Source organism: Tripterygium wilfordii, chromosome 7 (genome assembly GCF_013401445.1).
Source record: "Tripterygium wilfordii isolate XIE 37 chromosome 7, ASM1340144v1, whole genome shotgun sequence".
Lineage (NCBI taxonomy): Eukaryota > Viridiplantae > Streptophyta > Magnoliopsida > Celastrales > Celastraceae > Tripterygium > Tripterygium wilfordii.
Genome location: NC_052238.1, coordinates 1,891,660 through 1,918,710, shown reverse-complemented (window position 1 = coordinate 1,918,710; position 27,051 = coordinate 1,891,660). Strand labels below are relative to the sequence as shown.

Below are 27,051 nucleotides of genomic sequence, written 5' to 3'. Positions count from 1 at the left end.
TGAGACAGCTTAAAACTAATTAATTAATGTATTTGAATTGTTGGTTGAGTTGTCCAAATAGTCCAATATGAACAACCCAACTTATATAATTTGGGGGATCTCTCATATTGTTCTTTCAAGTCACTCTATGTTACAACGTTTGAGTGAAGTATGCGCTTTCTCAAACCCGTCTTCCATTCTCAATTAACTCTTCTTTTTGAGTACAGGAGACGTCTAATGCTTCCTTACGTTACACCATATGCGTCTATATCTTCATTGTTCTTAGTATTCATGTCTTGTACGCCAAATTCCTCAAAACTGTCCCTCTAATAGACTAATACCTCCTTCGATCTCTACAATATTGCAAATCCGAGGACCATATTTCATGTATCAATCATTTATGGTATAATTAATCAAGATAAGAAGTAATCCCCCCATTGGATTACGTTGACAGGTGAGGTGAATTTGTCGCACAATTGACTATAGGGAAAGAAAAATAACGTCCAGATTACATAAAATCTTGTCATTAATGTAAATCATTCCTAAAATCATGAATGGAACCAGAATCAAATAATCTGGCACATATTACAATTAATGGATAGATATTAGAAAGTCTTAACTGTCATGCATTTAACTAGAAAAAGTGTACGACGCACCCTTAATCTGTCGTTTTACCAAATTCAAACAATGCAAGCTGTACTGCCAAACAACACGATCAAAATCGAAACAAAATAAGATCCATTATGGAGGAGACAAAAGACCAGGCAAACGGAAAAGCCGCTATATTCTCCTTTCACACACTAACATATATATACAGTGCTAGTGGGGCCTCTTCCGTGCCAAATCCTATAAATACCACAAAAACCTATGAACTTTCCAATCACACAGAAAATTAATTCTCAACAAAATGGCATCGAATCTCTCTCACATTTTTTTCTCTGTTTTCCTTTTTGGTATGTTTTTTTTGAATTCATCCTTCACACATGCCCGATACGCCAACCACCAGGAAACTGCCTTCTCTACGAAACAACAAGCGGAGAGACTCATAAGATCGTTCAATTTGTTCCCCAAGACTGATATTAACGTCGTTGAAGATGAGTCGTCGGTCGTGGATGCTCCTGGAGTACTTGTTGAGAAGCAATTTCAATTCCCTTCTCTTGCTGGTTCTGGCCCTTCCATTCAAGACCTCGGTCACTATGCTGGTTACTACAGGCTTCCGCAGACTAAAGGGGCAAGGTATACCTATATATGCTTATGCATTAAATTAACAACGATTTCATTTGATTTTATTTGCAGAAAACTGCCCAACCAATTGGCAGTTCTTATGGCAGAAATTGTGGTACGAATACAATCTGGTTTGCAAAGATTGTGGAATACTTTATGACAAGTTTTCTTTATAATAACCGCTATGCATATAATTCTGTGCATCTTTTTATATATATAATAATTCTGGGATTGCAATTCACTTAATGTTTATTGATTTCACGTTTCTGCAACTTGTTGAAATTTAACTATTTTGTTTGTTAATATGTAGGATGTTTTACTTTTTCTTTGAATCACGAAATAAAAATACCGACCCAATTGTGATATGGTTGACCGGAGGACCCGGATGTGGTAGCGAAATAACATTGTTTTATGAGAACGGACCTTTCCATATTGCAAAAAACATGTCTCTTGTATGGAATGACTATGGTTGGGACAAGGTAAATACTTTATACTATGTATCTCTTGTTATTGTTTTTTTAAATAGATTTAAATTTTATTGTTTTCCACAGGTATCAAATATCCTTTTTGTTGACCAACCCACGGGCACCGGTTTCAGTTACACTACTTCTGAAAGTGATATTCGACATGATGAAACCGGTGTTAGCAATGACTTGTACAACTTTTTACAGGTCAATTCTTCTTTTCTTTCATATTATGATTATAAAGGTTCTTAAATACTTAAAATAAAGTTGACACTGATTGTATTTCTTTCTTGCAATTATAGGAGTTCTTCAAAGCACATCCTCAATTTACTAAAAACGATTTCTTCATAACTGGAGAATCATATGCTGGACACTACATTCCTGCTTTGGCTTCTCGGATTAACAAGGGAAACAAAGGGAAAGAAGGAATTCCAATAAACTTGAAGGTATCTCTTTTTTTTCAATCTAACTGTCGATAAGATGTCAATGTTTTAACCAGTTTGCTAAAATGTTCAACAGGGCTTTGCGATTGGTAATGGACTAACCAATCCTATAATTCAATATCCAGCATATCCGGACTATGCTTTGAACATGAGTCTGATCGGAGAATCGGATTACCAGAGCATTAAATCCATGGTTCCACAATGCGTATCGGAAGCAAAAGCTTGTGGTACAGTGTTTTTTTCCCCTTCCCAGATACGTCAGTTTGTGATTGAAGATTTAACTTGGCTTACTAAAAATAATTAATCCAATTTGTTGGCAGCCAATGGTGGAGGTTCTTGTGAGGCTGCGAGGAGTGATTGCACTGACATATTCAATGCAATACTGAACATTGCCGGCAACATAAACGTAAGGAAGCAATATACAAACATCTCTATAAGCATCTTTTCTGTAGATACAGGATTACAATGCTGTTAACTTCAATGCATCTTTGATGAACAGTATTACGATATTAGAAAGCAATGCGAAGGTTCATTGTGCTATGACTTCTCAAGTATGGAGACTCTTCTAAATGAAGATTCAGTAAGAACTGCTCTGGGAGTTGGGGACATACAATTTGTTTCATGCAGCACTGATGTATATTACGCCATGACAAATGATTGGATGAAGAATTTAGAAGTGGTAATTCCTCCTCTAGTTGAGGATGGAATCAAGATGCTTATATATGCTGGAGAGGAAGATCTTATTTGCAACTGGTTAGGTAAAACTCCATAGATCACTACACATAACCCCCCCATTTACTACATATTTTCTGTGCTTGGACTTAGTTTAATATTCTTCTGGTTTTTATGCTTAACTAGGAAATTCAAGATGGGTCCATGCAATGGAATGGTCGGGGAAGAAAGACTTTGAAGGAGCTCCAATTGTTCCATTCCTTGTTGATGGTAAGAAGGCCGGAGAGTTGAAAAGCCATGGGCCTCTCGCTTTCCTCAAGGTTAGTCAAGTTTTATAGTTACTTCACTATTTCTAATGAGTTATCGTCTGGTTTTAACTTTGTGACTTTTGTGGATCAGGTTTATGCGGCAGGTCATATGGTTCCAATGGACCAGCCAAAGGCTGCTCTGCAGATGCTACAAAGTTGGATGCAAGGAAAACTAGCCATAACGTGGAGCAAACGTTCTAATTCTCCCCAATGATAGCCTCCATTGAATTTTTGCCAATGTTCTTTGGCATCCATGTTTTCTAGATATGGTTGGATGTATAATCTGTTGGGTTCTGGCAATTCTTGTTTAAATTGTGAAGAGAACGCATATAATAATTCTAGTATACATATTTGAACTCCACTGATTCCTTTCCTAACAACAATTTTATATTCAGTTTTGTCATATTGAAAACCTCAGAGAAAACATTGAGGGATGCTTCAAAATCAATTTGCTGATTATACAGGGAATATGTAAATAACATTGCAACTATCCTATACTGAAATTTAAAGAAGAGATATTGATGCATAAAGGCAAAAAGGGGTAAAAGCTATCTCATTTTTCATCCAATTGCATAATACTTTCTGAGCTTCCAAACAGAGCAATCAAAAACTAACTCTTACCCTCCATATAATTCTCTCAAGGACTTAATAGCAGGCTGGAAATCAGACCTCAAAGGGACAATTGATGCCACTCGAAGATGTCGAGCGTTGCCATTTTTCGGTTTGGACAGTGTAATGCCAAACATCTCTCCCTCCAGGATTTTACCAGCAGTTGCAGCTGCAGAAACATCGCAATGACAAAAGGCACAGAAGAAAATGTGTCTGTTTAACTCAATATAACAGAAGTGATTAAACAATTCGAACGTGAAGCAATTTGAAAATGATGGTAGAAAATTTCGTATAATACGCGTGAGGAAAGCAAGTTACCAGCAAAAGGATGAAGCTTGGCGAAATCAAAGAAATCGTCGGCAGAGCAGCCAAACAGAACCCTAGCTGCCCTGTCAAAGCAGATCACATTAAGCACTTTGGTATCTGTTGCTATTGATACCTGCCGAAGAATAACCCACATGAATGGAAACTGAATCGTCCGACTGTTTTTCAATGGAAAAAGAAAAAGAAAACTTACGAGGAGACGAAACAGGCGTTTGGGAGGGCAGTCACAGGATTTGCAAAGAGAGGAGGGATCGCAGGGGAGAGTTTTCTCGCAGATGGAGCAGATTCTGTAAAAGAGGTCGGAATGGTCCATCGCTATCAGTGAGCACATTACTGTTGTGGGTTTCTCACCTTCCATGATTTCCGCTGACCGGCTTTACTTCCCGGTGCTCTGTTCTCGGTTAGTCTCTCCTTTTATTACTGTTGCGTTGGAGAGCTTATTTTATTTTTTATTTAGCCTTTAATTATATTTTCGAGTCCTTTTTAACGGAAGGAAAATTAAAAAGTTAAATGACTTTAACCACGATAAAGAGCGAGGTCGGAGTTAGGGTTTAGGGTTCCGATGGCAAAATCATTCCCCATCGTGTTGCGATGAATAAAATTTCCTCTACCCAAATTGAGTCCGTCCGTCTTCGTTTTCAACGGGCTTGGTGTGGCGAGGGTCAGAGAGGAGTTCGCTAAGTTCCTCCATAGTCGATGTAAGCTACTACTACTTTCTTTTTTTGGCTCTACTTCTGGTTTCGACTCACTCGTGCGGTTTCAATTGTATGATTTGGAGCTTATTATCATTCATTTAAGAATGTAAAATTGTATGGAATGTTGTATGATTTGCAGCTTTATTATTGTTATAGAGCATGGTGTTGCCTCCACTACAGAATCCAAGTTACTTGATTCACTAAGAATTCTAAGATACCAAGATGTCTTCCTCTTCTTTTCCAGCTAGGATTATGGAATGAACTTTCATTTGAAAAATTTTGAGCAAGAATATGCTACGTGTGACTTGTGACTCCACCAACTAAGGGATGCTTATTATCAATGTCTTCTCTGTTTTTTCACTGACTTTTTTGTCTTGTGTTTTACAGTAATACAAGTCCCTTACTAGCTGAGTATGTAAAAAGTCTAGGCTTTCTCCACTTGAGCCAACTCTAAGGAGCTTGCCAGGTAATGCTCATCTTTACCATTTTCTTTTAAGCTCTGAAAGAAAGTGATGGTAATGCTTTTTCCTTGTTTAACAACTAATAGAACATGTTTAATTTTACAACTTAAAAATTCATCCGTATCTTGTTCTGCTCCTTGTCTATAATGTAGGATTTGTGCTGAAAATGTGGACTGGTGTATTGTAAGGACAAACAAATCTATATAATATTCGGGAAAAACATCACAGCTTGACATGAGGCAATTACAGGACACCCGTCCACAGCTTGAAGCTAATGATTATGAAACTTAAATTGGTTGAATACGTCCATGTCAGCTCACAACTTATTATTCCTTTTGTCAAATCCCATCTTTATGTCTGATGAGACTAGCAATGCCTTCTGAAATTTTTTTAAATGGATGTGAGTTGGAATAAAACCTGCATGGATATATTGAGTGACCTGTCTCTTTCCAGTAGCAAACCCTTGTGATGATGGTGGTGAATATCTTTCCTTGAAATCATGATTCATGCATATTCAATTGGTTCAATTGAGGTTGCAGAACTGGACTGGGGAAATGAAGATCGTATACGAGCTGTCGGTCCACCATTTGATTATATTATTGGCACAGATGTTGTAAGTTTATTTCATGTTTGCTTGTATGGGAAAGATGAACATGGAATCCTATTCTCCTCATTACTAACTGCCATTATTCTCTAAGTCTTTTGGTACTTCCATATCTATAATTTTGTAAAACTGATTTCTCATTACCAGACATAGCTCTACAATACATATCTTATGTGCAATAAGTTCTTGGCTTCCAACTGCTATAAACTTCATTGGATTCTTTTTTATTCATTCGCTATTTTTTGTGTGCAAATTATTTTAATGAAGCAGCTAATTGCTAACTAACTTGTATTTAGGTTAAGGTTTATGCAGAGCATCTCTTGGAACGACTATTGAGGACCATATTTGCTTTATCTGGACCTAGAATCTCATTATTGGTATGATAGTTAAGGTTCTTTAGTTTTTTGTTAAAGCATGATACCTGGCTCACTCATTTGTTGCTAAAATATCGATTTAGGTAGGGTATGAAATCCGTTCCACCAGTGTCCACGAGCAAATGCTTCAGATGTGGAAAAGGCATTTTGACTTGAAAATTGTTCCAAGCGCTAAGGTTACTAGTTTTATGCATATGTTTACTTCAGATGCTTCGGCATTTGTTTTGTGCACATGAGTATAGCACTGTTTTGTCCTTTGGATTGGAATCAACACAGAGCTTGATTGCCTGCGGACGGATGTTAAGTACCAACATCCAAGTATCCAACTTTATATAATGGAGCAGAAGCCTCAGGATGAAAGCAAGCAAGATACAGCATTCGAACCTCATCAGCATATTAATAAGGTTGAAAAAAGAGAAACAAAGCAGGAGCGGGATGAAAGTGGTGGAAGTTGTAAAGAGGTTGATGAAATGGATGATCATGGGGCTGAAAAGGTGAAGGACAGCATGGAGCTACAAACAAAATTCCCAAACGAGAAGCTCAGTGACCGGGAAGGAAAAAGATATGGATCAATGGCTGTTTGGCTTCTTCAAAATGTGAAGATAACCTGAAATGCTAAGGTCTGCCATTTATGATTCATCTCCTTCATCGTTACATTTCTTACATGATTGAGGTTATTCATACACGGTTCATCTAGATTACAGTGCGGATTGTCTCCCCCTAGTTTTTCGTTTTCACCTACTAATTGGCATGTTTTTTGGGGGCGGGTTTAATACGTGGCCACCACGTATCTTTCCGAAGGAAACATTGTCATCCCTCGACTTTGAAGGATCCTCCTAAGGATTTCTTCTCCAACTAATAATGCTTTATCTGGCGTATGGAAGGCAAGTTTGGAAAAATGGTGCCTGCGAAGGACAATGCTGGTCTGCTGCTTATTCTAGTCATCTCTTAAGTCTTAATACAGGCTGATTGATGCTAGATCAGTTTTTGTTAATAAAGTAGTAGCTGCTTTGCTTTTGAATGCATTGAGGGTTTTTGGAAGTCATCCTGTAAAGTATCAAGTTATTGAGATTATACGAACATAATTTTGAACTTATATGGAGCTCGAGATTAACTTTTCCCTCGATTCAACAAACTTTGCTGTTTGTGGGCCGAGAGTGTACTGGACTACTGTTTCAGCTTAAAGGCCATTGGGCCTACAAACACCTAGCCCAATTTGAAGGTCGGTTCACCGTCCCATTGCTGATCCAAAACAAAACAATGATTAAATACAACTAGGCTGGACCCTAAAGTCTCTTTCTTTCCCCCACACTGGAACCAATCTCACGGACAACCAACCATATCGATGGATGGAGATCGTTTTGATTATTTTAAGGGAGAGCGTGCGTGCAATTGCATGAGGTGATTGATTGATTGGTGCAACCCTCAGATCTGAATCAGCGAACAAACCCCGTCTGCATCATGAACCCAACAGCACCACCCCTGCAGGCTACACTCGCTCCGCCAAAACAAACCACAGAAGCAATTGAAGGAAAGTGAGAGCACGCGCGAGTGAGCCAGAACCGCACGTGGGAACCATGGTTTCCAGCCTGGGACGACACGTTTCGAGTGTATAACGGAGCTCGAATATTGAAAATGATAAGAGGGAAAAAGGAAGATGGCGTTAGACATCGACATGTGTCGCTTTTTTACACGCAATGTATTACGTCAGCGAGACAACGAGGCTTTTGTTTGGATTTACCTGTCGAATCTCACTTAGAGATGTGGGGACGCCTTTGACTCTTTCTTTCGCTCAATTCTTGAATTTTTGCTAATATGTCCCTCTTCTTCATACTAATCGGTTCATTTCCCCTTAACTTTATTTATATACTGCTGCCTGCAAAATTTTATGGGGGAAAAAAATATAAAGAGAACACAAGCAAGCAGCATTAATGGTGTGTCTAGAGAGTCAAATGCATATGACGACATTTGTACCTTTTTTATGTTTCTTTTTTTGTGTTATTAATTAACACTTTAACAACTAGCTAGAAGGCCCCTCTGCATTTTTCAATTCCAAGATTCTATGAGAGAAGAAAGAGACATAGAAGAAGGGACGTTTTTAATCTCAAGGGCTGAACTATTTTATTAGATAAATTAATGTCCTGATCATCCTCTTAAATTACAAGAACCTTTCTCTAGCAAGATCTTCAACTAAAATATATGGATATTATATCAATTATTGTCTGTGTTATCTGTTTATCTGCATGGTCATACAGACAGGGAGAGTTCAAAGTATTAAGTAGTCTGTGATTAGTGATTACCTCCACTAGCCTGATGGAATTGCCTCCAGAAGTATTTCATTAATCTTCATTGATGTCTTCAAATCTTATAACAAAATTCAAACTCTCAAAATTTGGTTCTTTTTGTTCAGAAAATAAAACGAGACTTTGGTAGTCTTCATCGACTCGACGCAATGAATTTGGTTGATTGCCGTTTACTAACAAAAGAAAAAAAGAATGTATTTTCTTAGGTGCTGATACTGAAACCCAAAAGCGAGACACAATTGAACAAGAATTAATGAATGCATGCAGTTGTGGGTGACTAACAGACGTCGAGGATAAGAATATAGAGATCTTGAGTGAGATATGCAATATATTTGATTTCAGATTATGATATTAATTAGGTATGACTATTACTAATTGAGGTAACAATCATATCAATGTAGTGCAGACAAGTAGTTAAGGTTGTTAGCCAAGGCAAATAGCCAACACACACACACAGATATATATGGAATGGCATACGTAGTTACGTAGTGCAATTATATAAGTGTAAACGAACTAAAAACAATTCACATTGTTTATAAACGAATCTTACTACATCTCTGTTGCGTCAATAAACTAATGATCATCAGCACCATCCATGTCAAATTGTCAATGACTTGCGTGTTCTTTCAATTATCGTCAATTAATTTATTTCCAAATTAACAATATTTACCACAAATAGTTATTTCGTCCTGTAACTTGAAAATTTTGTAAAAGACCGAATGAGCCAAACAAAAACAATAAGGACTGGAACTGGTCACACGTGAACAATCTAGGAAATCACAATGGTAAAAACAAAAAGGTGACGAGCACTGTATGGTGATCACCATAAATGACAAAACATTTCTCTTTTAGGAATGCTTCTTACAAGCCTTGCAAGGTCAAGCTGAACAAGAAACAATGATTTTGCATGGGTCTACAAAATCAATAGCTAGGAGGGTCTCTATTCCAATACTGTTCATAATGTTTGAACAAGCCAAAACAAAAGAGACCCTATTGAGGAAAAGTTACCATGTAGGATGTAAGAATATTTTGATGCCAATTTTACATATTATTACATACTGTTGTAACTTGTAATGGTGATAGCTGTTGATGCGTCAACTATTACAAAGTTTTGTCTTGATGGGTCATTCGTCCAAGACACACCTGATGAAATAAAGACGACAAACCATCTGATAGATGGGCGTCCCTCTATATGCACACACACACACATATATATAGTCATCATCATCGATTGCTATTTGCTAGCTAGGTATAATTATGCACTCTTTTTCTTCTTGAACCACGTAGGCGAGTCTTAATAGACGTTATAATGAATGGTTCAGTAAGTCTGTTAATTTACGCAAAAGCCATTGATTACCATTGCTATGACGAAGTTCCCCATTGTTTGGTCAGTGTAACAGCCTAACAGTCCCATAACATGTGAAGCATCAAGTATTAAGTGCCGTGTGAAGTATGTTAAAGTTTGAATTGAAGGCCTAAAGTTAGTCAAAAGCTCTAATAAAGGGTTTTTTTAATAAATAAAAGCTCTAATAACGTTTGAAGCAATATTCTACGCCATTAGAAAAATTCAAAATGATGAATACAAAGATCATGACCGTATTAAGTGTCAAAAATTGAGGCCAATTATGTATAATTGTATATGTAATAATCTACCAATATTATAGGTAGCTTGGGTTAATAAGTCTGCGGGTTGGAAAATGTCACAATTAAGAGCTATCAATTTCACTTGGTTTTGAATTTCCACATCGATCGAGGAGACTTTTGTGGATGCATAGCTAGGTGGTTTATAGAATAAATTAGAAGGAAGGTTTTATTTAAGTGGCCTTATAATATAATAATAAGGTCCAATTAGCATAAAGAGTTGCAAACTGATTGAACATGTCAATCATTTTGACTTGTAAAAATCCGCCTTTCTCACTCTCTCTATCTCTTTCTACATTGTATACATAAATAATTAATAAACTGTCTCCACTGTCCATGAGACTCCAGTCTCCCACTATAAGGCACCAGCCTCAGCCTCAAAAACAGAAGTCATTGTTCAAAGAACTTTTCCTTTGGTCATTCATTCATCATCAAGTGTTTCAGTCTTTCAGATAAAAACAAGAAAAAACCAGGAGAGACCATAAGACTTTATCTTCCAGAGAGAGAGAGAGGAAAGAGATATGGGGAGGGCTCCTTGTTGCGATAAGGCAAATGTGAAGAAGGGACCTTGGTCTCCAGAGGAAGATTTGAAGCTTAAAGACTACATAGAGAGGAATGGGACTGGAGGCAATTGGATTGCTCTTCCTCAAAAAGCTGGTAATTATTTATACACATCAGCTTATGCTATTGATTAATCTGTTGTTTCTTCAAAATAAATGGGTTTTGTTTTCTGGGTTGTGGTGGTGGTCTTAGGCTTGAAGAGATGTGGGAAGAGCTGCAGATTGAGATGGTTAAACTATCTGAGACCCAACATTAAACATGGAGAGTTCTCTGATGAGGAGGATAGGATAATCTGCACCTTGTTTTCTACCATTGGAAGCAGGTACAAACAATATTACCATTAAGGATCTCTTTTTCTGTTTTGTTTAGACCTATCATCTCAACTAGGTTTCCTTATATATACCCAACCGATTTGATAATGTATTATGTATGAAATCCACATATAAAGGGTAACAAACATAGATTAGGAGGATGAGAAAAGAAGAAAAAGAAGGAGCTAGCTTTTTCCATTTTCATTTTTTGCCATTTTGATTTATGTGTGAAACATCAAGAATCTACCTTTTTTGGATAAATTCTTTAGCATGCATTGCCAATTAAGTTTAGATCCAGCACACATACACCCAGTTAATTAGTACAGTTATATTTTTGAGTTAAGAGAAAGCTTAGTTATGTTGTGATGTTTTTCAGATGGTCAATAATAGCAGCTCAACTACCTGGAAGGACAGACAATGATATCAAGAACTACTGGAACACCAAGCTCAAGAAGAAACTCATCTCCATGATTCCTCCTCCTACTCCTTCAACCCACCACAAGATTAGACCACCCACCAGTGCATCTCTTTATCAAACCTCATCATCGCTTGCTCCATTAATATATAAAGATTGCACTTCATTCACTAATTACATGAGTTCTACCCCATCCAATAATATCTTCTCATCAGATCTATGGAAATACCCAATTACAACCTCTTCTTATTCTTCTTCACTATTTCAATTCCAAGACGGTGGATCAATGATGAGTAGATATTGTTATCCAAGCAGCAGGAAGGAGAATATGCTCATATTTGGAACTAGTACTGAAGCAAGTTGCAGTTCCTCTGACTGTAGTTATAATGGAACCAAAGAGATCAAACAAGAAGACTACTTGCCTACTTTGCAGTCATGTTGTTATAATAACATCTCATCACCAACTGGGTTTGAAGAGGACAACAAGAAGTTCATGCTCATGAGCACTTATCATGACAATGACAACAACAACAACAACAACAACAATGGATCAGGTCAAAATGTGAACCAGCAGTACTGGACAGACAAGGCAGCTAATGGGTTCTATGGAGAGAGTGCAAATCCGGTACTATTGGACTATGATGCTGAAGATGTTAACAACATTAACAGCAGCAGCAGCAGCTTCAACTTCATTGAAGAAAACAAGACAGTAGTAGATGCAGAGAAGACCATGTACTATAATTATTACAACTGACTGACTCACACTCGGAATGAAAGATTTGATGTTGGGGGGAATGGTAAGGCGTTTGTTGAAGATATTCAGATCAGACAGAGTTTTATGGGGGTTTGTGTTTTCTTCTTCTCTTCTTCTGTGTTTTGACAGTACATGGTAAATTTAAAGCTTTCTTTCTTATTTTTCGTGCATTTAGTTTTGTTGTACGGGTAATCCCCCCGCAATCAGGGTTAGTGTTTATGAAAACTAGAGAAGAACAAACGTCCTCTTCATTCAGTAACGACAATCTGATGTCATGAATTTCATTTGAACCAATCTCTCTTGTTGTTTTTTATTATTATTATTGTTTATTTCATGTCTAGGGCTAGTTAAAATAATATTAGTAAGAGTAACGATTTCAGAGCCCTACAGTTTTGGCTCTTCATCATCATCATCAGATGCTATATTAGCCACTGACAAAGACAATTCTTCCCCAAATTAGCCCATTGTTCTTATGATAAAAAGAGGGGCAATTTGGGTGTTTAAACAAGGATTGGTAGTGCAATATTGCCCAACCCAAGAATCTTTTACGTAAATTGGGTCAGATTGAAATTGGAGAACAGTCTACGATAATTAGACATAAAAAATAAAAGTCATGACGCTCGAAAATCTTGTAGCTTTGTTGTGAAGCCATATATATATATAAAGCTTTGAATACAAATGACTACTCATGAACAATTAAAAAACAATCATAATCTATAAATCTAAGAGTTACAATTTCAATTACTATAAGCAATCTCTCCATTGTTACAAGTTCCAATTCCAAGTATTATAAGCAATCTCTCCATATAACATATGAAGGTAAGATTCACGTATATCATGTATATATGTCTCTGACCTCAGCCACTACGACAGTTTTAACGAAAATTGTTTAACTTTTTACCTAAAAACCAGAATCTCAGTCCTGCTGGTCAAAAAACAATTAATGTCATAACGTATTGATATTCATATAGGGATAGGTAGACCATCTATATTTGTTGGTGTATTGTAATCACGATAGCCAAAGATATGTTATTTAATTTAGATAACTAAACAAAATTAATAAGTAGAGAACGGTGTCGTTTTGAATATTATCCATTGCACTAGCTGTCATTTTTTAAGCATCAAGTAGCTAGTCTCTCCCTTCCTGACTAGAATAAGTATATATTTTGGTTGGTGTAGTATCACTGGTTCCACTTTGGTTTTGGAATAAGAAATTTAGAAAGTGAGCAAAAATTAGATATGTAAATATGTCGGACAAAAATAATACTTACATATGCATGGACTGTCATATCATATAATATTTAAATTTACGTGCTATAAATTTAATTATGTATCTTATACTACTAGTTTTAAAAGAGCAAACTATATATATAATTGCAAGTTGAGCAGTTGATTGAACTGCAATTACATTGCATGTAAGGGATCACCCATCCATTAGGTCGTGAGTTCGAATCCTACCCCTCCCCAAATCTCTGTTAAAAAAAAACTATATATATAATTAAAGAAATTAAAGATGATTGAACATTTAAAAAAAAATCAAGGAATCCCAACTTCAATATTACATTACTACAAGATCTCTGTCAGAACTCAGAAATAATTTATTGAGACAAAATTTTCAAACATTAATTTATTGAGAAATAAAAGTTTTTTTTTTGCCAGCCATATTAGTTGTTTGTTTAATTGAGATTTTGATTTTGAGTGGATTGTTTTAAACTTTCAAAAGCAGCGGAAGAAAATCCTTCTTATTTTCTAGGAATGTCTTTTCTTGTGAAGTGTAAAGGTCAAAAGTATGGCACCTACTGACAATCTGACACATTAAAAATAATATTTACTTTTCTTCCAACGATTTAATTTATTTTATTATTTAAACATATGATCTTTCCCCAACAACGGGCTTAATTTCTTTTCAAAATGAGCCAACAATCAACATATAGGTCTGAATGTTAAAAGTGATATAAAAGGCTGGATTATATATATATATGTATGTATGTATGTATACAAACATTGACCAATGTGCCTCCTTTAATTGGGTCAAAATGGCTACTTTAGAGTTTAGATAACTTGTTCGCCTTTTCTTCATTTCTTGAGTTGAATGATGGTGCTATAGAAGTAGAAATCATTTGGTAAATGATTGCTTTGAATTTGCTCAAACTTGGTCGTTATTAAACTCCAACTTAAGCCAACCAGAGTCAACGTTAATGATGGAGTGGTTGGGGTGACAAGGCTTGATATATAACGAAATGAAAAATATTTAAGAATTATTATTTTAAATAATTAGACTATGGAGTAGTATTATACTAAAACCTAAAATTTTAGTCCAACAATGGCCTTTTAAATGTGGGCTCAGTTACTGATGACGTTGAGATTTTTTTGGACAGTTGGGATGGCCCAAGGCAAGAAGGTGTAAGTGGGCATGGGTTACTAGAACTTGGTGGGCTAACAACAATCGGAGAACTGTTAAAGAGAGCCCACCTAGTATCAGCTCTCCCAAAAAACAAATAAATCACGGTATGGCCAAACAAAGTCAGTCTTTAATGTTGTCAGAAAAAATCATTGGGCCCCACACTAAGCTAATACTCATTTGACTTTAATATACTCTTATACAAAAATTTATCAGGATAATGCCAAAGCATGATAAATTAATGTGGCGGGTCAAATATTAAATGGATCTTATATATATATTTGTTTATAATCAACAACTTTTTCATATGTCATATGTGGAGCGTTAAATGTTAAGTGGATCCAATAATTGAATACATGATCCAACGGTCAAAATATTACATACTTTCTATATATTAATTTCTCAAAATTTAAAATATATTTATACCTACAAAATGAGAAAGTATAGGGGTTGCTATTGTAAACCTCAATCATAATTTATGATTCTCATTTTATCCCCAATTCATATGAAATATTGGATGTTAAAGGTCCCTACATGTATATTATAATCAATGAGTATCCACATGTCATACGAATTGTGATTAAAATGGTGATCATAAATTGAGATTAGCATTTCTCATAATAAAAAAAAAGCCACATAAATGGAGGTCAATGAGTTGTGTACATCAAAGCGAGAAACTTATTTGAGACTCAATGGCGTGGACAGCTATCTTACATTTATATAGACGTTGAAGATAACGATCCACGTCCACTCGTAGAGTACATTATTTCTACGCACTATCGTCTACCAACGACCAAGACATTTTGTATTGTAATCCATTCTTTCATATACAAAAACCATTGACATGTACAAACCTGTTTTTGGGTTATTTTATGTTTTTCGGAAAATGAAAAAGACGGGGAAAAAAAACCATACGAAACAAATATGTCTCAAAAGGGCAAGAAAGTGATTAAATAAATATTAAATACATTATTTTTATTTTTATTTAAATTATTGGTTTATATTAGACTCTTGTTCTGTTCGCGCATCCCTTGCAAGTGGCAACCGAATTCATTTCATTGTTGTTATCTCCATAACCTGAGACAGACCTGCTATCGCTCTGATGTCAATGGAGAAATCCGGGTACGGCCGTGACGGCATTTACAGGTCTCTGAGGCCGACTCTGGTACTTCCCAAGGACCCCAATATCTCCATGGTATCTTTCCTCTTCAGAAACTGCTCTTCTTATCCTCATAAACCCGCCCTCATCGACGCCGATACCGCCACCACATGGTCCTTCACCGAGTTCAAATCCATGGTCATCAGAATCTCCCATGCCTTTCTCAAACTGGGTATATCCAAACACGATGTCGTTCTCATCTTCACCCCCAATTCGATTCAGTACCCGGTCTGTTTCCTCGCCGTCACCGTGATCGGCGCCATTGCCACCACTGCCAACCCTGTCTACACTACCAACGAGCTCTCCAAGCAAGTGAAGGACTCCAATCCCAAGCTTGTAATTACAGTCCCGGAATTATTCGACAAAGTCGAACAATTCAATCTCCCAACCGTGTTTTTGGGCCCTAAAGAATCTCCTCGTGGTGTATTTCCTTCAAAAATCAGGACTTTTTATGATCTGTTGGACTTGGCTGGTTCGGTGTCTGATTTCCCTGTTTGTAATGTGAAGCAGACTGATACGGCCGCACTCTTGTACTCGTCGGGCACCACTGGAACAAGCAAGGGTGTGGTGTTGACGCACGGGAATTTCATTGCAGCATCATTGATGGTCACTATGGACCAAGAAATGTCAGGCGAGATGCACCATGTTTTTCTCTGTGTTCTGCCCATGTTTCATGTGTTTGGCCTGTCGATCATAACCTATGCACAGTTGCAAAAGGGCAATGCGCTGGTGTCGTTGGGGAAGTTTGATTTCGAGATGGTTTTGAAGACTGTGGAGAGGTATAAGGTAACCAATTTGTGGATTGTGCCTCCGATTGTGCTTGCTCTGGCTAAACAGAGTGTGGTGAAGAAGTTCGACCTTTCTTCTTTGAAACAAATCGGTTCGGGTGCGGCTCCTCTGGGGAAAGATTTGATGGAGGAGTGTGCCAAGAATCTTCCTACTGCCACTGTTATTCAGGTACGTTTTACTTATAGAGGTTATCCTATATGTTGCGTATCAATGATCATGTCTATAGAAATGATTAGTTTGTTTGCTGCAACTAAGATTTACTGTGTTGAAGTTTTCGTGTTCTTTAAAGTTGTTAATTGTCGTGTTTTGTATGTCTATTGTTGTCTTGAAAAATTGGAAGTGAATAGTATTTAATAGTGGAAAATATTTTCTTAAGATTTATGAACATTTAACTTTCAGGGCTATGGTATGACAGAAACTTGTGGCATTGTTTCGTTAGAGAATCCAAAAGTTGGTACTCGACATACTGGCTCTGCTGGAACACTTTCTCCTGCAGTGGAGGCTCAAATTGTCAATGTAGATACTCTAAAGCCTCTTCCTCCTGATCAGTTGGGGGAAATATGGGTTCGAGGTCCTAATATGATGAAAGGTAATGAATTTTGCAATTGCTTGGGCATTATATAATTTCTGTCGAAAAGGTCCTGAAAAATTAATCTGTGAGAGAAAGTAAAAGGGAAGAAAATTATAAAAAAGAAAGAACGCAAACGAAAGACATTAATTTTTAAATGAGATAGATATCAATTGATTTGCATGGGCTTGCTTGCTGATGTTCTCAATGCATGCCCATTTTATCCCCATGCCTGCTCATGTCAAGATCACAATGCTCTGGAAGTTAGGAGCCTCAGATATAATGATGCTGGTCTTCTCTAACCTGTAAAAGGGAGTGCAAATGGTAAAATGCTACTGAAAATTGGATTCAAAGTCTCTTGTTAGTGTGGAGTTGATATTTTGACTTGACTATTGTGGCTTCCCGCTCTTTCTTCAGGGGAGATTTGTCAGGCATTGTCTGGGATTGGCCTAAATCTGCTACCTAACTTATAAAATCATAAGCTATTCATATCAAGGCTAGGGCTTGCATGATTTACGTGGTTATAGGATATTCAATGATGTCTTATCTTGGTTTGTTTTATGGCTTCCGGACACTGAAGGAGTATAAACCAATCAATCATGAATTGATGAGAGGAGACTTGTGTCCCCAACATTCCCAAGAAACAAAGTTTTTTTTTTTTGTGTTTTGTACCAGATACAGTGATCAATTATGCATTTCCCTCTCCTCTTTTTCGTGAGAATGAGATCAGTCATGCATACTGCTTTCGGGTGAAAAATGTTCTCAGTGATAGCTTTGTCTTTTATGCAAATGTAGATCAGGCTTGAACTTTTTTTTCCATCACATTGTAGGAGCATATGAGTCATGCAGCATCGTCCTCTAATCACAGTTAGATAGTCTGCAAATTACTGATTTTAAATTATTTTTCAGGTTATTTCAACAACCCTCAAGCCACGAAGTTGACAATAGATAACCAGGGATGGGTACATACAGGAGATCTTGGTTATTTTGATGGGGAAGGAAGCTTGTTTGTCGTCGACCGAATTAAAGAGCTCATCAAGTACAAAGGCTTTCAGGTAAATTTTTAGTCTGTTCATTTGCTTTGCCGATTTTTGCCTTCATGTATTAATTATCTCATAATATTTTCTTGATGATTCTTCCCAGGTTGCTCCAGCAGAGCTTGAGGGCTTGCTTGTTTCCCACCATGAAATACTAGATGCTGTTGTAATCCCGTAAGTCGAAACTTAAAATGCTACGTACTTTTACTCCTGTATCACTCAACTGTTTAGAATTATTTGAAGCTAATTTCAGCTGTAATCAATCACTTCTACGCTGTAGATTTCCTGATGTGGAAGCTGGTGAAGTTCCAATTGCATACGTTGTTCGGTCGCCTAATAGTTCTCTGACCGAAGAAGATGTTCAGAAGTTTATCGCAGATCAGGTACGTTGTCACGCTTAGGGTATTTCATATTTATTTAGGATACGAGCTAACCTGAGTATATAGTGTCATTTGAAAGATAAAAAAAAGATTCTAGACTCTAGAGCTTTATGTGGTGTGTGACATTTTATTAAGCTGGCATATGTTCCAGACGTTGTGTTGTGACCTCATGGCACATTGTGCCACATACGAACCACGGAACACTTACACGACGTGTTTGAGCACGTCACGTACTTGTCGATATTGTTTTTGTGTTATGCGCATGCATGACCAATAATATACACAGGGTCGCTATCAATTAGTTAAAAGCATTCAAGCAATCTAGCCTACATAATGAAAAGAATGGACCACAAGCAAAGATAGTAATGAGAAAGTTAAGCAGATTAGATTAGGAAAGGAATGGACCAGATTAGATTAGAGAAAGTTAACCAGATTACATTAGAGAATGAAATCAATATGGGCCTCTTTGAACTCTCTACTTTCCTGAAACTATATTGTCCATTAATGCAGTAGAGCACTAGGTTTGGTGAAGGCAATTTTTACTTGCAGCAAGATATGTATCAGCCCAGAAAGAACGGATTTAATCTTGTGTTTTTACAGGTTGCACCGTTCAAGAGATTACGAAGGGTGACGTTTGTAAATAGTGTCCCCAAGTCGGCTTCTGGAAAAATACTCAGGAGGGAGCTAATTCAGAAAGTGCGATCGAAAATCTGATTACGATATCGTCGATCCCTTCTGGAGAAAAATACTCAAGACTGATGCATTTGAGACTGCCAGATGCCTCGAATAATAATTATTTACATTACAGTGTTCAGTGTTGTGTATATCTTCTTGGATTCAATCTAGCACTTATCCATACATACTTTAATTTAATATCTTAGATTCAAAGTTGCACAATCAAAAGCGCTCAATTACCTCTAAACTCGGTTGCCCTTGAGCATCTCTAAAAATAAATAAACCTGCAGAAACACACATCTTTATCAAATGGCGTAACCATATAATGAATAAAAATTCACATGATTTGAAGTTTTAACAATATTAAGGACGTTTGATAGCATTGACAATTTGACATGTACGTATCAACGACATCTCCAGCTCCAGCTCCAGCTATGGTTTCTATGTGTGGATTTTCAAAATTGTATTTAATAACTGAAAATACGATATCCGTGTGGGACTGAAGAGACCGGGAGCGAGGAGGAAGAAATACAAGAGGAGAGTGTTTGTAGCTCGGGCATGCATATACTTGAAATTTGTTTGGATATATATATATATGAAGTGCAGTAATAACAAAGTAAGAGTTATGGTGAGTTGTGAGTAGCCAAAATGACATTCACCTGCACCTGCACCTGCACCTGCACCTTTACGCACTTCTAGCCTCTTCTTCTTCTTCTTCTTCTTCGATCAAAGCCATAATAAGTGAAAGTAAGGTGCAGGTGCAAATGCAGGTGAAGTTCATTCTGATATATATATATATATATGCACACACTTCTAGCTCTCTATTTGTTTCTGCTACTTTCCATCTGCACTACTACACCCATGTTTATATACGCCTCTCAATTTCCATCGGCATTATTGTCCATCAATCTCTACAGTGGAAAATATATATTTTTCTATCATGACTGCCAGACCGTACTGAAAGACAGAGTCAAGAAGCACCATTGTTTGGTCCGAGGGCCACGTGACCAAGACCACATCCACCACGTGAGAATTTATGGCCCCCTAATCACAGAACGACACGTGTCTTCCCCCACCTGACAATCTTCTTGAATCCAATGTGAACCACGTGGTCCTGAAATTAATACCCACCCCCGCGTCCCACTCCCCCGTCCCTATAGTAGTGGTAGGAGCCATGTCGAACACACGACATGACATGGGTATTAGGTAGTACGCGGTTTCTACCGCATTCGCTTTATTAGTTTTAGCCTCTCGTAGTCATATCTTTTGAATCTTTGATACGCAACCGGACAATAGGGCATCCGAATATGGCCTAAGAGCAGTACTGATGAAGACAAGAAAGAAAAGGCTTAGTTGTTTTTTGTTTTTTTTTTTTTTCCGGCAGAAAAGGCTTAGTTAATATGTTGAGAAGTGGAGACATCTTTTTCGATAGGAGACATTTAACAGAAACCAATACAAACACCGCAACTATGAAGGTGAATCTAAATAGTGGTCTGTAGCAGAATTTGTAATGAGCAGAATTGACAAGATTTATTTGTATGTCTGTTTGTATAGCGAAAATCATGGAGATCAAAGTAATGGGGACCCAACACAGGTCATCCGTTTTTTTCTTTATTTCTTAGAGCACTTGCCGTGTGTTTTTGTTTGGGATAATAAAATGTGTATTGGGAGACATGTTTTTCTTAAGGTGGGTAAGAATATGAATGAAATATTATATGTATTGGTACAATGGTGGTGTAAATTTAATGACTTAGTTTTTTGTGTAATATAGAATTATAGATGGGGCTTGTAGGGGTCAAAAACAATCAAACCCAATTCTAATACAAATAGGTCAGACCTAAACAAAAGTCTAAAAAGACAAGGTTGATAAAACCCAATGTATTTAAGACCAAAACATGAAGTCCAAAAAGATATGGTCAACAAGGCAATACAAAAGCCGATACAACAAAGACCGATCAAATAAGTCGAAGACAAGACAATTTCACATCAATAGTTATATGTTTAAAACCAACAAGAAACTTCCTCAACTACAATGAACCGACATAATTGTCCAAGACAAGTATAAAAGAAGATAGTCAGCTTCGAATGGGGGGATTTTTTGACATTCTCTATTCTACTTTTTGTTTATGTATTCTCTGTGTCTCTCACATCAATAAGAAGATACCACGTAAATTTATTTGTCTTTCATTCTATTCTCCCAACTTACACACTATACATTTCGGTTGTTGAATTATTGTATCAACAGGGCTCAATATTGATTTTTGGTATAGTTGTTGGTGTAATTTAAGTGGAGCTCATGTTCTGAGCCAACATGAAGGTCTATCATGTCTCATACCCCCAAATAACCAGACTTGACCCTTTAAAAGAGAGACAATAAAATGGTACCGTTGTGGCCAAAATGGTATCCATAACCCAAAAAATTTGTGAAAAGGACCATCCATGGGATCAAAATGGTGTTGTTGCAATTGCCCTTAGCTGTGTGTTGTGGGTTAAAGAGCATATATTCCAGCAATCTGTTTATCAACTATTGAAGGATGCCGATGGGTGAGGCCCTGCAAAAAATTGGACAAGTCTAAAATACCAAAATATTTTTGAGCACAAATCAGGCCTATCGTTTTCAAACCAAGGAATCAGGACCAATCAGCAAGGTCCTAACATGAAAAAAAAAAAACCCAAATTAAAAATTGGACAAGTCTAAAATGCCAAAATATTTTTTAGCCCAAATCAGGCCTATCGTATTCTAAATTTCTAACCCAAGGAATCAGGGCCAATCAGCAAGGTCTTAACTCTTAACATGAAAGGAGCCCAATAAGAATTTGGGCCATAATGCGGTTGTTAACCTAACCAGACTTAAAAGTCCAAAAACCTGCAAAAGCCCACGCGAGAACCGATGCGGAGATATCGCCAAACAACGGTTACGTTGGCCTAAATAATGTAGAGGGAGTGAGGGAGCTAATCATCAGCATCATCATAAATTAAGTACATCACACGGAAATGCACACGCACACACGCAATTCACTTGCTCTCAACCCAAAAACCCACTTTTGGCCTTTTGGGATGGAAGGGATTTGGAAACCACTCAAGTCTCAGTCCACCACATAACAACTTCACCATATTGAGTAACCGCTTCGTTACTCTCGTCTCCCTCTATAAATTCGCTCATTCGCTTCACATTCTCTCCGATTCCGACTCTCCGGAACACAACGGACTGAAACTGACGATGGGCAAGGTGAGTTATGAATTTCCGTTTCTCTTTTTCATGGTTATTGTATTGTGTTGGGATGGGTGTGGTTGACCGTTGCTCTTTTCATCCCCTGTTTCAGAACAAGAAGAACAACGAGAACAACGATAGCAAGGCAGATGAGGAGACCAAGAGAGGAAATGGTGATAAGAATCCCATAACTGTAGTGCTCAAGGTGGACATGCACTGCGATGGTTGTGCCGTCAAAATCACCAAGTGCGCCCGTGGATTTGAAGGTTTGTTAAAAACTACCCTCTCTGTTTCTACATTATCAATCGATTTTACAGTATGCTCTGTTTTTTAAAAAATCGTTGGGTCCTTGATCCTTATTGCGGGTTTTTTGTTTCGTTATTGCCTGTTTTCTACATGCTATGTTCAGGAGATTGTTGACGACTTCTGTTTTATTTTCGATTTGTTGGGTTCAGGTGTTGAGACGGTGAAAGCAGAGGCCGATTCGAACAAACTCACTGTGGTAGGAAAAGTGGATCCGTCGAAGATCCGCGAGAAGCTGGAGCAGAAGACCAAGAAGAAGGTGGACCTCATCTCTCCACAACCCAAGAAAGACAACAACAAAGATAATGACAACAAGGAGAACAACAACAACAAAGAACCCAAAAAGGAAGAAAAGAAACCCGACGACAAGAAGAAAGCAGAGAATGAGAAAAAACCCAAACAGGTATTTCAAAAGGGCACCTGATTTCCTTTGATTTTTTTCGTCGCAGTTTTTGAGGTTGTTTGGGATACTTTATTTTACAGTCTGGCATTTTCATATCAAATAATGTCAAATTTATTACTCGATTTGAAGTTTTTTATTTCTCAAGTCTCTGTCCGTTTACTTGTAATTCAAGCTTTCAGTCAATGCGAATTGTAATACTCGTTATAGCAGACTTTTTTATTTTCTCAATAAATCATAAATAGATGAATTATAATTTACTTAAATTTAATTTGGTGTTATGTTAGGCTCCGGAGACGACGGCGGTGTTGAAGGTGACGCTGCACTGCCAGGGATGCATCGACAAGATTCGCAGGACAGTTACGAAGACCAAAGGTGAGATTATCAAATTCCTCAAACCCGTACCGTTATTCGTAATGGGGTGAATTAATTAGGATTTCCTTCTTGTTGTTGTTACAGGCGTGAAAGAGATGTCCATGGACAAGCAGAAAGATCTGGTGACAGTCAAAGGGACCATGGACGTGAAGGCACTGACACAGAATTTGAAGGAGAAATTGAAGAAGCCAGTTGAAATTGTTCCCCCTAAGAAGGAAGAGAAGAAAGACGGCAACGGGGGTGATGAACATAACGGCGGCAACAGCAATGGTGGTGGTGGTGGAAAGAAGAAGAAAGGCGGCGGAAACAGTGGTCAAGGAGAGGAGGAAACTGGCGGCGGCCCTAAAATGGAAGGGAACAAAATAGAGTACGTGATGCAACCTGGGTTTGCATTCGGGTATGGATATGGGTATGAAAACCCGACTTACCCGGTTCACTTGCACGCACCTTACCCGGTTCACTTGCCCGCGCCTCAGATGTTCAGTGATGAGAACCCAAACGCTTGCTCCGTCATGTGAAGAAGGGGTAGGTTGTTATGAATTGGAGAATGTAAATAATAAAGACTTGTCACTACCTAACAGGGAAGGGAAATTTTGGTTGTTGAATGGGGACCCGAATCCGATTCTGTATCTGGATGTTTTTGTTTTCATTTAAGATAAATAGCTCTAGTTTGTTTGTTGAGACTGAAAGGGCCCTATTCATTATCCAGATCAGAGATTGGTAGCGACCATTAATGCCTGGAAAAAGTGTCCTTGGACCTTCTCTGGAGGGTGGTGGACTGGTGGGGCTTGTCCTTGTTGTATTTGTGATGTCCAACTACGTAGACATGGACATTTCACAGAAATTGCAGTCGAGATTCATTCAAATTTCAAACCCAGATAGTAATAATAATAGTAGCACAGCCCAAGTCAGGCAAATACTGAATACATTCATTCAAGACCTGGAAGATTCTGACAAGACAGATCCTCCTCTACAATCAATTCAATTCCCAAGTGAACCTAGCTATTTGCTTAGATTAAGCACCAAAATGGGGTAATGTAATCCACTCTCGAATTAGCTTGAGGGGAGTAATTGTATTTATTTCCTAAGAAACTTGCACCATGAGAGTGCTGTACTGCTATTGCATTTGCATATGCTTTTAATATGGAAACACCTTTTGAGGTCACAGGTGGGACCTACTAATTATTGGACATGTTCGGACCATGAACGTGCGAGAGAGCACGCCTTTTGCTTTCGGACACACACACATACAAAAACTATAATATAGGGTAGTATACTTACTATACACAGAACAGAGAGACTGAGGGTAGGGGTTATTTGTCCTTTTGTTTTGGTAGTGTTATTTGTCGAGTTGTGGGGCAGGAACAAGCGACGCAGCATTTTCCAGGAATGAACGCAGCTCGTCAGTACGCTTGTTAGTGGAGTTCAATTAGCACTAACTGTTCAAAATGTACAACCTCTCCCTCTCCCTCTCCCAATTACAACAATATATATATATATTATATATAGTTGTCATTTCATGCATATAGTCTCGTGAGTAAGCCATGTCCAACGATATTTCAATATTAATTTAAGACTTTGGCTGTTTAATTGTCAAGTTAATTACAACTGCCATCATGATAGAGAATAAACAAGTCAGTCAACGTTTTTTTTTCCCTCTAAAAAGAAGAACACTCAAATTTTTTTTTTGAAACAAAAATTTAGGGAAGGGATAAGATTCAAACTCATGACCTAATGGGTGGACAATCCTTTATAAATAATATGATTATCGTTCAACTAATGACTCATTTGCAGAAGAATGCTTGATTTGGATGATAGTCAAGTCAAGTTTGTTTGAGGAAGAAAATAAAAAAACTGAGTGATTCATTAACGAATGGTTGGATGTGCATGTGGTGGTTGGGCCCACCTATGTTTAATTGTCCGGGACGTGCAAAAGCATGATGTGGGTGTCATGCAGCTACGTGATGTAAATCATGATGCCACACGTGCCGTCACCATTCACCAAACAGGCCCGGCCCAGCCCAGCCCTTCTTTATTGATAACTTTTAAAAAAAAAAAAAATTGTGAAAGATGCGAGAAACTTCCATAAAGGTTGGTGAATTTTCCTGGAATTTTAGCGGATGTCGCCAGACTCGCTCAAAACGACCCAACAAGTACTAGTTTTATAAGGTGTGCCTGGGTGTGCTACTGCTATCCCATACCCAAACCACTTTCTACTTATTTGTGAATTAATCAGAATGAGAATATTCCAAGTTCATGTGATCAAATCTTCACTTCTTTATTTCTCGTTCGACGTGATGATTGCATGAGCTCAAATCCAAGTGGACCCAGATAAGGTTTGTCCAAAAGCAAATTTCGTAGGACGAAAGTTCTCTCCTCTTTCAGTGTTTCTTCCTTTCCCTACGCAAAATGAAAAAAGAAAGAGAAGGAACTATTTAAGATTATTATTTGAGACATTTAATAGGACTCTAATCGATCATGTATTTAAATTAAGGGTCCTGCTATATACACCCACTTTTTTGCTATTTGCACCCCTAATGAAAATACATAATAGACAATGTCAATGTTAGTGATAGAAATGCAGTATACTTTGGACAATGAATACCCTAGATCTACAAAACAGACGGCCAAGATTTATTTATCATTTTCCAAGAAGATCATAACAATGACATCGTAGTACAGACGGTGACACTAAGGCAGTCGTTTAAAATTCAAATGGGATTCAATGGAGAAATAAGTGGGCCCCATATTCTTTTGAAGGGCTTCTTTTTTTTAAAAAAAAAAAAATTCTTTTTGGATTGCACTTTGACCAGCTTTTTTTGAGTTTTCCTACTTGGGGTCCCTGGGGTCTGCTGTAAAAATATTACAGCAGCCCACACTGTAAAATGAATCAAGGGTCGGATGTTGTCTATAATAATCCAATGGCTCATATTTTAAAAGTCCAAAAATAATATATTTCTTTTTCTCTCTCTTCCCAATTCCCACAAACCAATTTCTCTCTCTCATCACGGATCTCTCCCTTTCATCGACGACTTCTCCCTTTTATCGACGGCTAGAGGAAGAGTCGAAGATCCCTCTTCTCCCTCATCGAGATGACTCGTGCCAAGGAAACCAAGTGAAATCGACAAAGAAATAGAGGAGAAAAGGCGATCTTCTACATCATATTCGTCTCCCTCAATCTCTTCGTGCAGTGGTGGGGGACTGCCATGAGAGTGATGGTGGCCTTCCAAATCATCTTCGTCTCCCATGATCTCTTGGCCCTCTGCATCATCTTCTTATGGGATTGATTTAGTTTATGGGGTTGATTTGATTTCTAGGTTTGATTTTGTTTAATTTGTTTCCAGGAATGATTTGATTTCTGAGTTTGATTTTGTTTAATTTGTTTATAAGGTTGATTTGATTTCTGAGTTTGATTTTGTTTGTAGGTTTGCAAACATGGAGTAATTGGGGGTTAAACTGTTTTTGATTTCTGAATAATTTTTCATTTATACTAAACTGTATTAACAATGAATTCCCTTTTGTTGGTGAATACTATAAGCTCTGTAGTTTGTTCATTTCCTGGCTAAACAGAACTTACGAGCATCCAGATAAGACTTTGCATTGGGTTGAGT

The 27,051-nt window shown here is 37.5% G+C and overlaps 6 protein-coding genes and 1 long non-coding RNA gene across 15 annotated transcripts; 5 read left to right on the top strand and 2 right to left on the bottom strand.

The window, feature by feature from the left end:
- The first annotated feature begins 866 nt into the window (after window positions 1–866).
- Window positions 867–3,451, top strand: LOC120002068 (serine carboxypeptidase-like 47). Its single transcript, XM_038850639.1, has 9 exons — window positions 867–1,215; window positions 1,514–1,682; window positions 1,755–1,874; window positions 1,970–2,113; window positions 2,187–2,337; window positions 2,431–2,516; window positions 2,610–2,868; window positions 2,969–3,102; window positions 3,182–3,451. The coding sequence occupies exons 1-9, from the start codon at window positions 887–889 to the stop codon at window positions 3,302–3,304; spliced, it is 1,515 nt and encodes a 504-aa protein (XP_038706567.1). The 5' UTR covers window positions 867–886; the 3' UTR covers window positions 3,305–3,451.
- Window position 3,452: 1 nt separating this feature from the next.
- On the bottom strand, window positions 3,453–4,437 carry LOC120002071. Of its 2 annotated transcripts, XR_005469089.1 has the most exons (4): window positions 4,217–4,437; window positions 4,018–4,138; window positions 3,658–3,868; window positions 3,453–3,571 (listed from the first exon to the last, which is right to left on the bottom strand). XR_005469089.1 is itself a non-coding variant. In XM_038850643.1 (3 exons), exons 1-3 carry the CDS (start codon window positions 4,379–4,381, stop codon window positions 3,708–3,710), a joined length of 447 nt encoding a protein of 148 aa, XP_038706571.1. In that variant the 5' UTR covers window positions 4,382–4,437; the 3' UTR covers window positions 3,558–3,707. The 2 variants fall into 2 exon arrangements, 1 of the variants encoding a protein (XP_038706571.1); XM_038850643.1 differs by having other exon boundaries at window positions 3,558–3,868.
- Window positions 4,438–4,525: 88 nt separating this feature from the next.
- On the top strand, window positions 4,526–7,253 carry LOC120002072 (protein N-lysine methyltransferase METTL21A-like). Of its 8 annotated transcripts, none has more exons than XR_005469093.1 (5): window positions 4,526–4,721; window positions 5,106–5,184; window positions 5,719–5,792; window positions 6,086–6,160; window positions 6,241–7,253. XR_005469093.1 is itself a non-coding variant. In XM_038850645.1 (5 exons), exons 2-5 carry the CDS (start codon window positions 5,679–5,681, stop codon window positions 6,491–6,493), a joined length of 348 nt encoding a protein of 115 aa, XP_038706573.1. In that variant the 5' UTR covers window positions 4,527–4,721; window positions 5,106–5,678; the 3' UTR covers window positions 6,494–7,253. The 8 variants fall into 8 exon arrangements, 3 of the variants coding, with proteins under 3 accessions (XP_038706573.1, XP_038706572.1, XP_038706574.1); XR_005469092.1 differs by having other exon boundaries at window positions 6,080–6,160; XM_038850645.1 differs by having other exon boundaries at window positions 4,527–4,721; window positions 5,106–5,792; window positions 6,080–6,160; window positions 6,241–6,333; window positions 6,434–7,253.
- Window positions 7,254–10,469: 3,216 nt separating this feature from the next.
- LOC120002721 (transcription factor RAX2-like) lies at window positions 10,470–12,436 on the top strand. Its single transcript, XM_038851503.1, has 3 exons — window positions 10,470–10,758; window positions 10,855–10,984; window positions 11,350–12,436. Exons 1-3 carry the CDS (start codon window positions 10,623–10,625, stop codon window positions 12,140–12,142), a joined length of 1,059 nt encoding a protein of 352 aa, XP_038707431.1. The 5' UTR covers window positions 10,470–10,622; the 3' UTR covers window positions 12,143–12,436.
- A 3,126-nt stretch (window positions 12,437–15,562) lies between these two features.
- Window positions 15,563–19,356, top strand: LOC120002918 (4-coumarate--CoA ligase-like 7). Its single transcript, XM_038851775.1, has 6 exons — window positions 15,563–16,659; window positions 16,891–17,080; window positions 17,969–18,114; window positions 18,203–18,270; window positions 18,377–18,479; window positions 19,077–19,356. Exons 1-6 carry the CDS (start codon window positions 15,646–15,648, stop codon window positions 19,188–19,190), a joined length of 1,635 nt encoding a protein of 544 aa, XP_038707703.1. The 5' UTR covers window positions 15,563–15,645; the 3' UTR covers window positions 19,191–19,356.
- On the bottom strand, window positions 19,294–20,041 carry LOC120002919. The gene is made up of 2 exons (XR_005469206.1): window positions 19,817–20,041; window positions 19,294–19,435 (listed from the first exon to the last, which is right to left on the bottom strand). It is a non-coding gene; the product is annotated as an uncharacterized LOC120002919 (long non-coding RNA).
- A 2,177-nt stretch (window positions 20,042–22,218) lies between these two features.
- LOC120001350 (heavy metal-associated isoprenylated plant protein 3) lies at window positions 22,219–24,208 on the top strand. The gene is made up of 5 exons (XM_038849626.1): window positions 22,219–22,380; window positions 22,475–22,628; window positions 22,818–23,068; window positions 23,353–23,440; window positions 23,525–24,208. The coding sequence occupies exons 1-5, from the start codon at window positions 22,372–22,374 to the stop codon at window positions 23,956–23,958; spliced, it is 936 nt and encodes a 311-aa protein (XP_038705554.1). The 5' UTR covers window positions 22,219–22,371; the 3' UTR covers window positions 23,959–24,208.
- Window positions 24,209–27,051: the final 2,843 nt, after the last annotated feature.

Coding starts and splice junctions, on each gene's coding strand:
- LOC120002918 (XM_038851775.1), top strand. CDS start 15,646: ATGTCAATGGAGAAATCCGGGTACGGCCGTGACGGCATTTACAGGTCT. Junction 17,081..17,968: donor AGGTCCTAATATGATGAAAG/GTAATGAATTTT, acceptor ATTATTTTTCAG/GTTATTTCAACAACCCTCAA. Junction 18,271..18,376: donor CTAGATGCTGTTGTAATCCC/GTAAGTCGAAAC, acceptor TCTACGCTGTAG/ATTTCCTGATGTGGAAGCTG.
- LOC120002071 (XM_038850643.1), bottom strand. CDS start 4,381: ATGGAAGGTGAGAAACCCACAACAGTAATGTGCTCACTGATAGCGATG. Junction 4,139..4,216: donor AACGCCTGTTTCGTCTCCTC/GTAAGTTTTCTT, acceptor ATTCTTCGGCAG/GTATCAATAGCAACAGATAC. Junction 3,869..4,017: donor CAAGCTTCATCCTTTTGCTG/GTAACTTGCTTT, acceptor ATGTTTCTGCAG/CTGCAACTGCTGGTAAAATC.
- LOC120002068 (XM_038850639.1), top strand. CDS start 887: ATGGCATCGAATCTCTCTCACATTTTTTTCTCTGTTTTCCTTTTTGGT. Junction 2,517..2,609: donor ACATTGCCGGCAACATAAAC/GTAAGGAAGCAA, acceptor TTTGATGAACAG/TATTACGATATTAGAAAGCA. Junction 2,869..2,968: donor TCTTATTTGCAACTGGTTAG/GTAAAACTCCAT, acceptor ATGCTTAACTAG/GAAATTCAAGATGGGTCCAT.
- LOC120002721 (XM_038851503.1), top strand. CDS start 10,623: ATGGGGAGGGCTCCTTGTTGCGATAAGGCAAATGTGAAGAAGGGACCT. Junction 10,759..10,854: donor TGCTCTTCCTCAAAAAGCTG/GTAATTATTTAT, acceptor TGGTGGTCTTAG/GCTTGAAGAGATGTGGGAAG. Junction 10,985..11,349: donor TTTTCTACCATTGGAAGCAG/GTACAAACAATA, acceptor GATGTTTTTCAG/ATGGTCAATAATAGCAGCTC.
- LOC120001350 (XM_038849626.1), top strand. Junction 22,629..22,817: donor GTGCGCCCGTGGATTTGAAG/GTTTGTTAAAAA, acceptor TGTTGGGTTCAG/GTGTTGAGACGGTGAAAGCA. Junction 23,441..23,524: donor GACAGTTACGAAGACCAAAG/GTGAGATTATCA, acceptor TTGTTGTTACAG/GCGTGAAAGAGATGTCCATG.
- LOC120002072 (XM_038850645.1), top strand. CDS start 5,679: ATGATTCATGCATATTCAATTGGTTCAATTGAGGTTGCAGAACTGGAC. Junction 6,161..6,240: donor GACCTAGAATCTCATTATTG/GTATGATAGTTA, acceptor ATATCGATTTAG/GTAGGGTATGAAATCCGTTC. Junction 6,334..6,433: donor AAATTGTTCCAAGCGCTAAG/GTTACTAGTTTT, acceptor GAATCAACACAG/AGCTTGATTGCCTGCGGACG.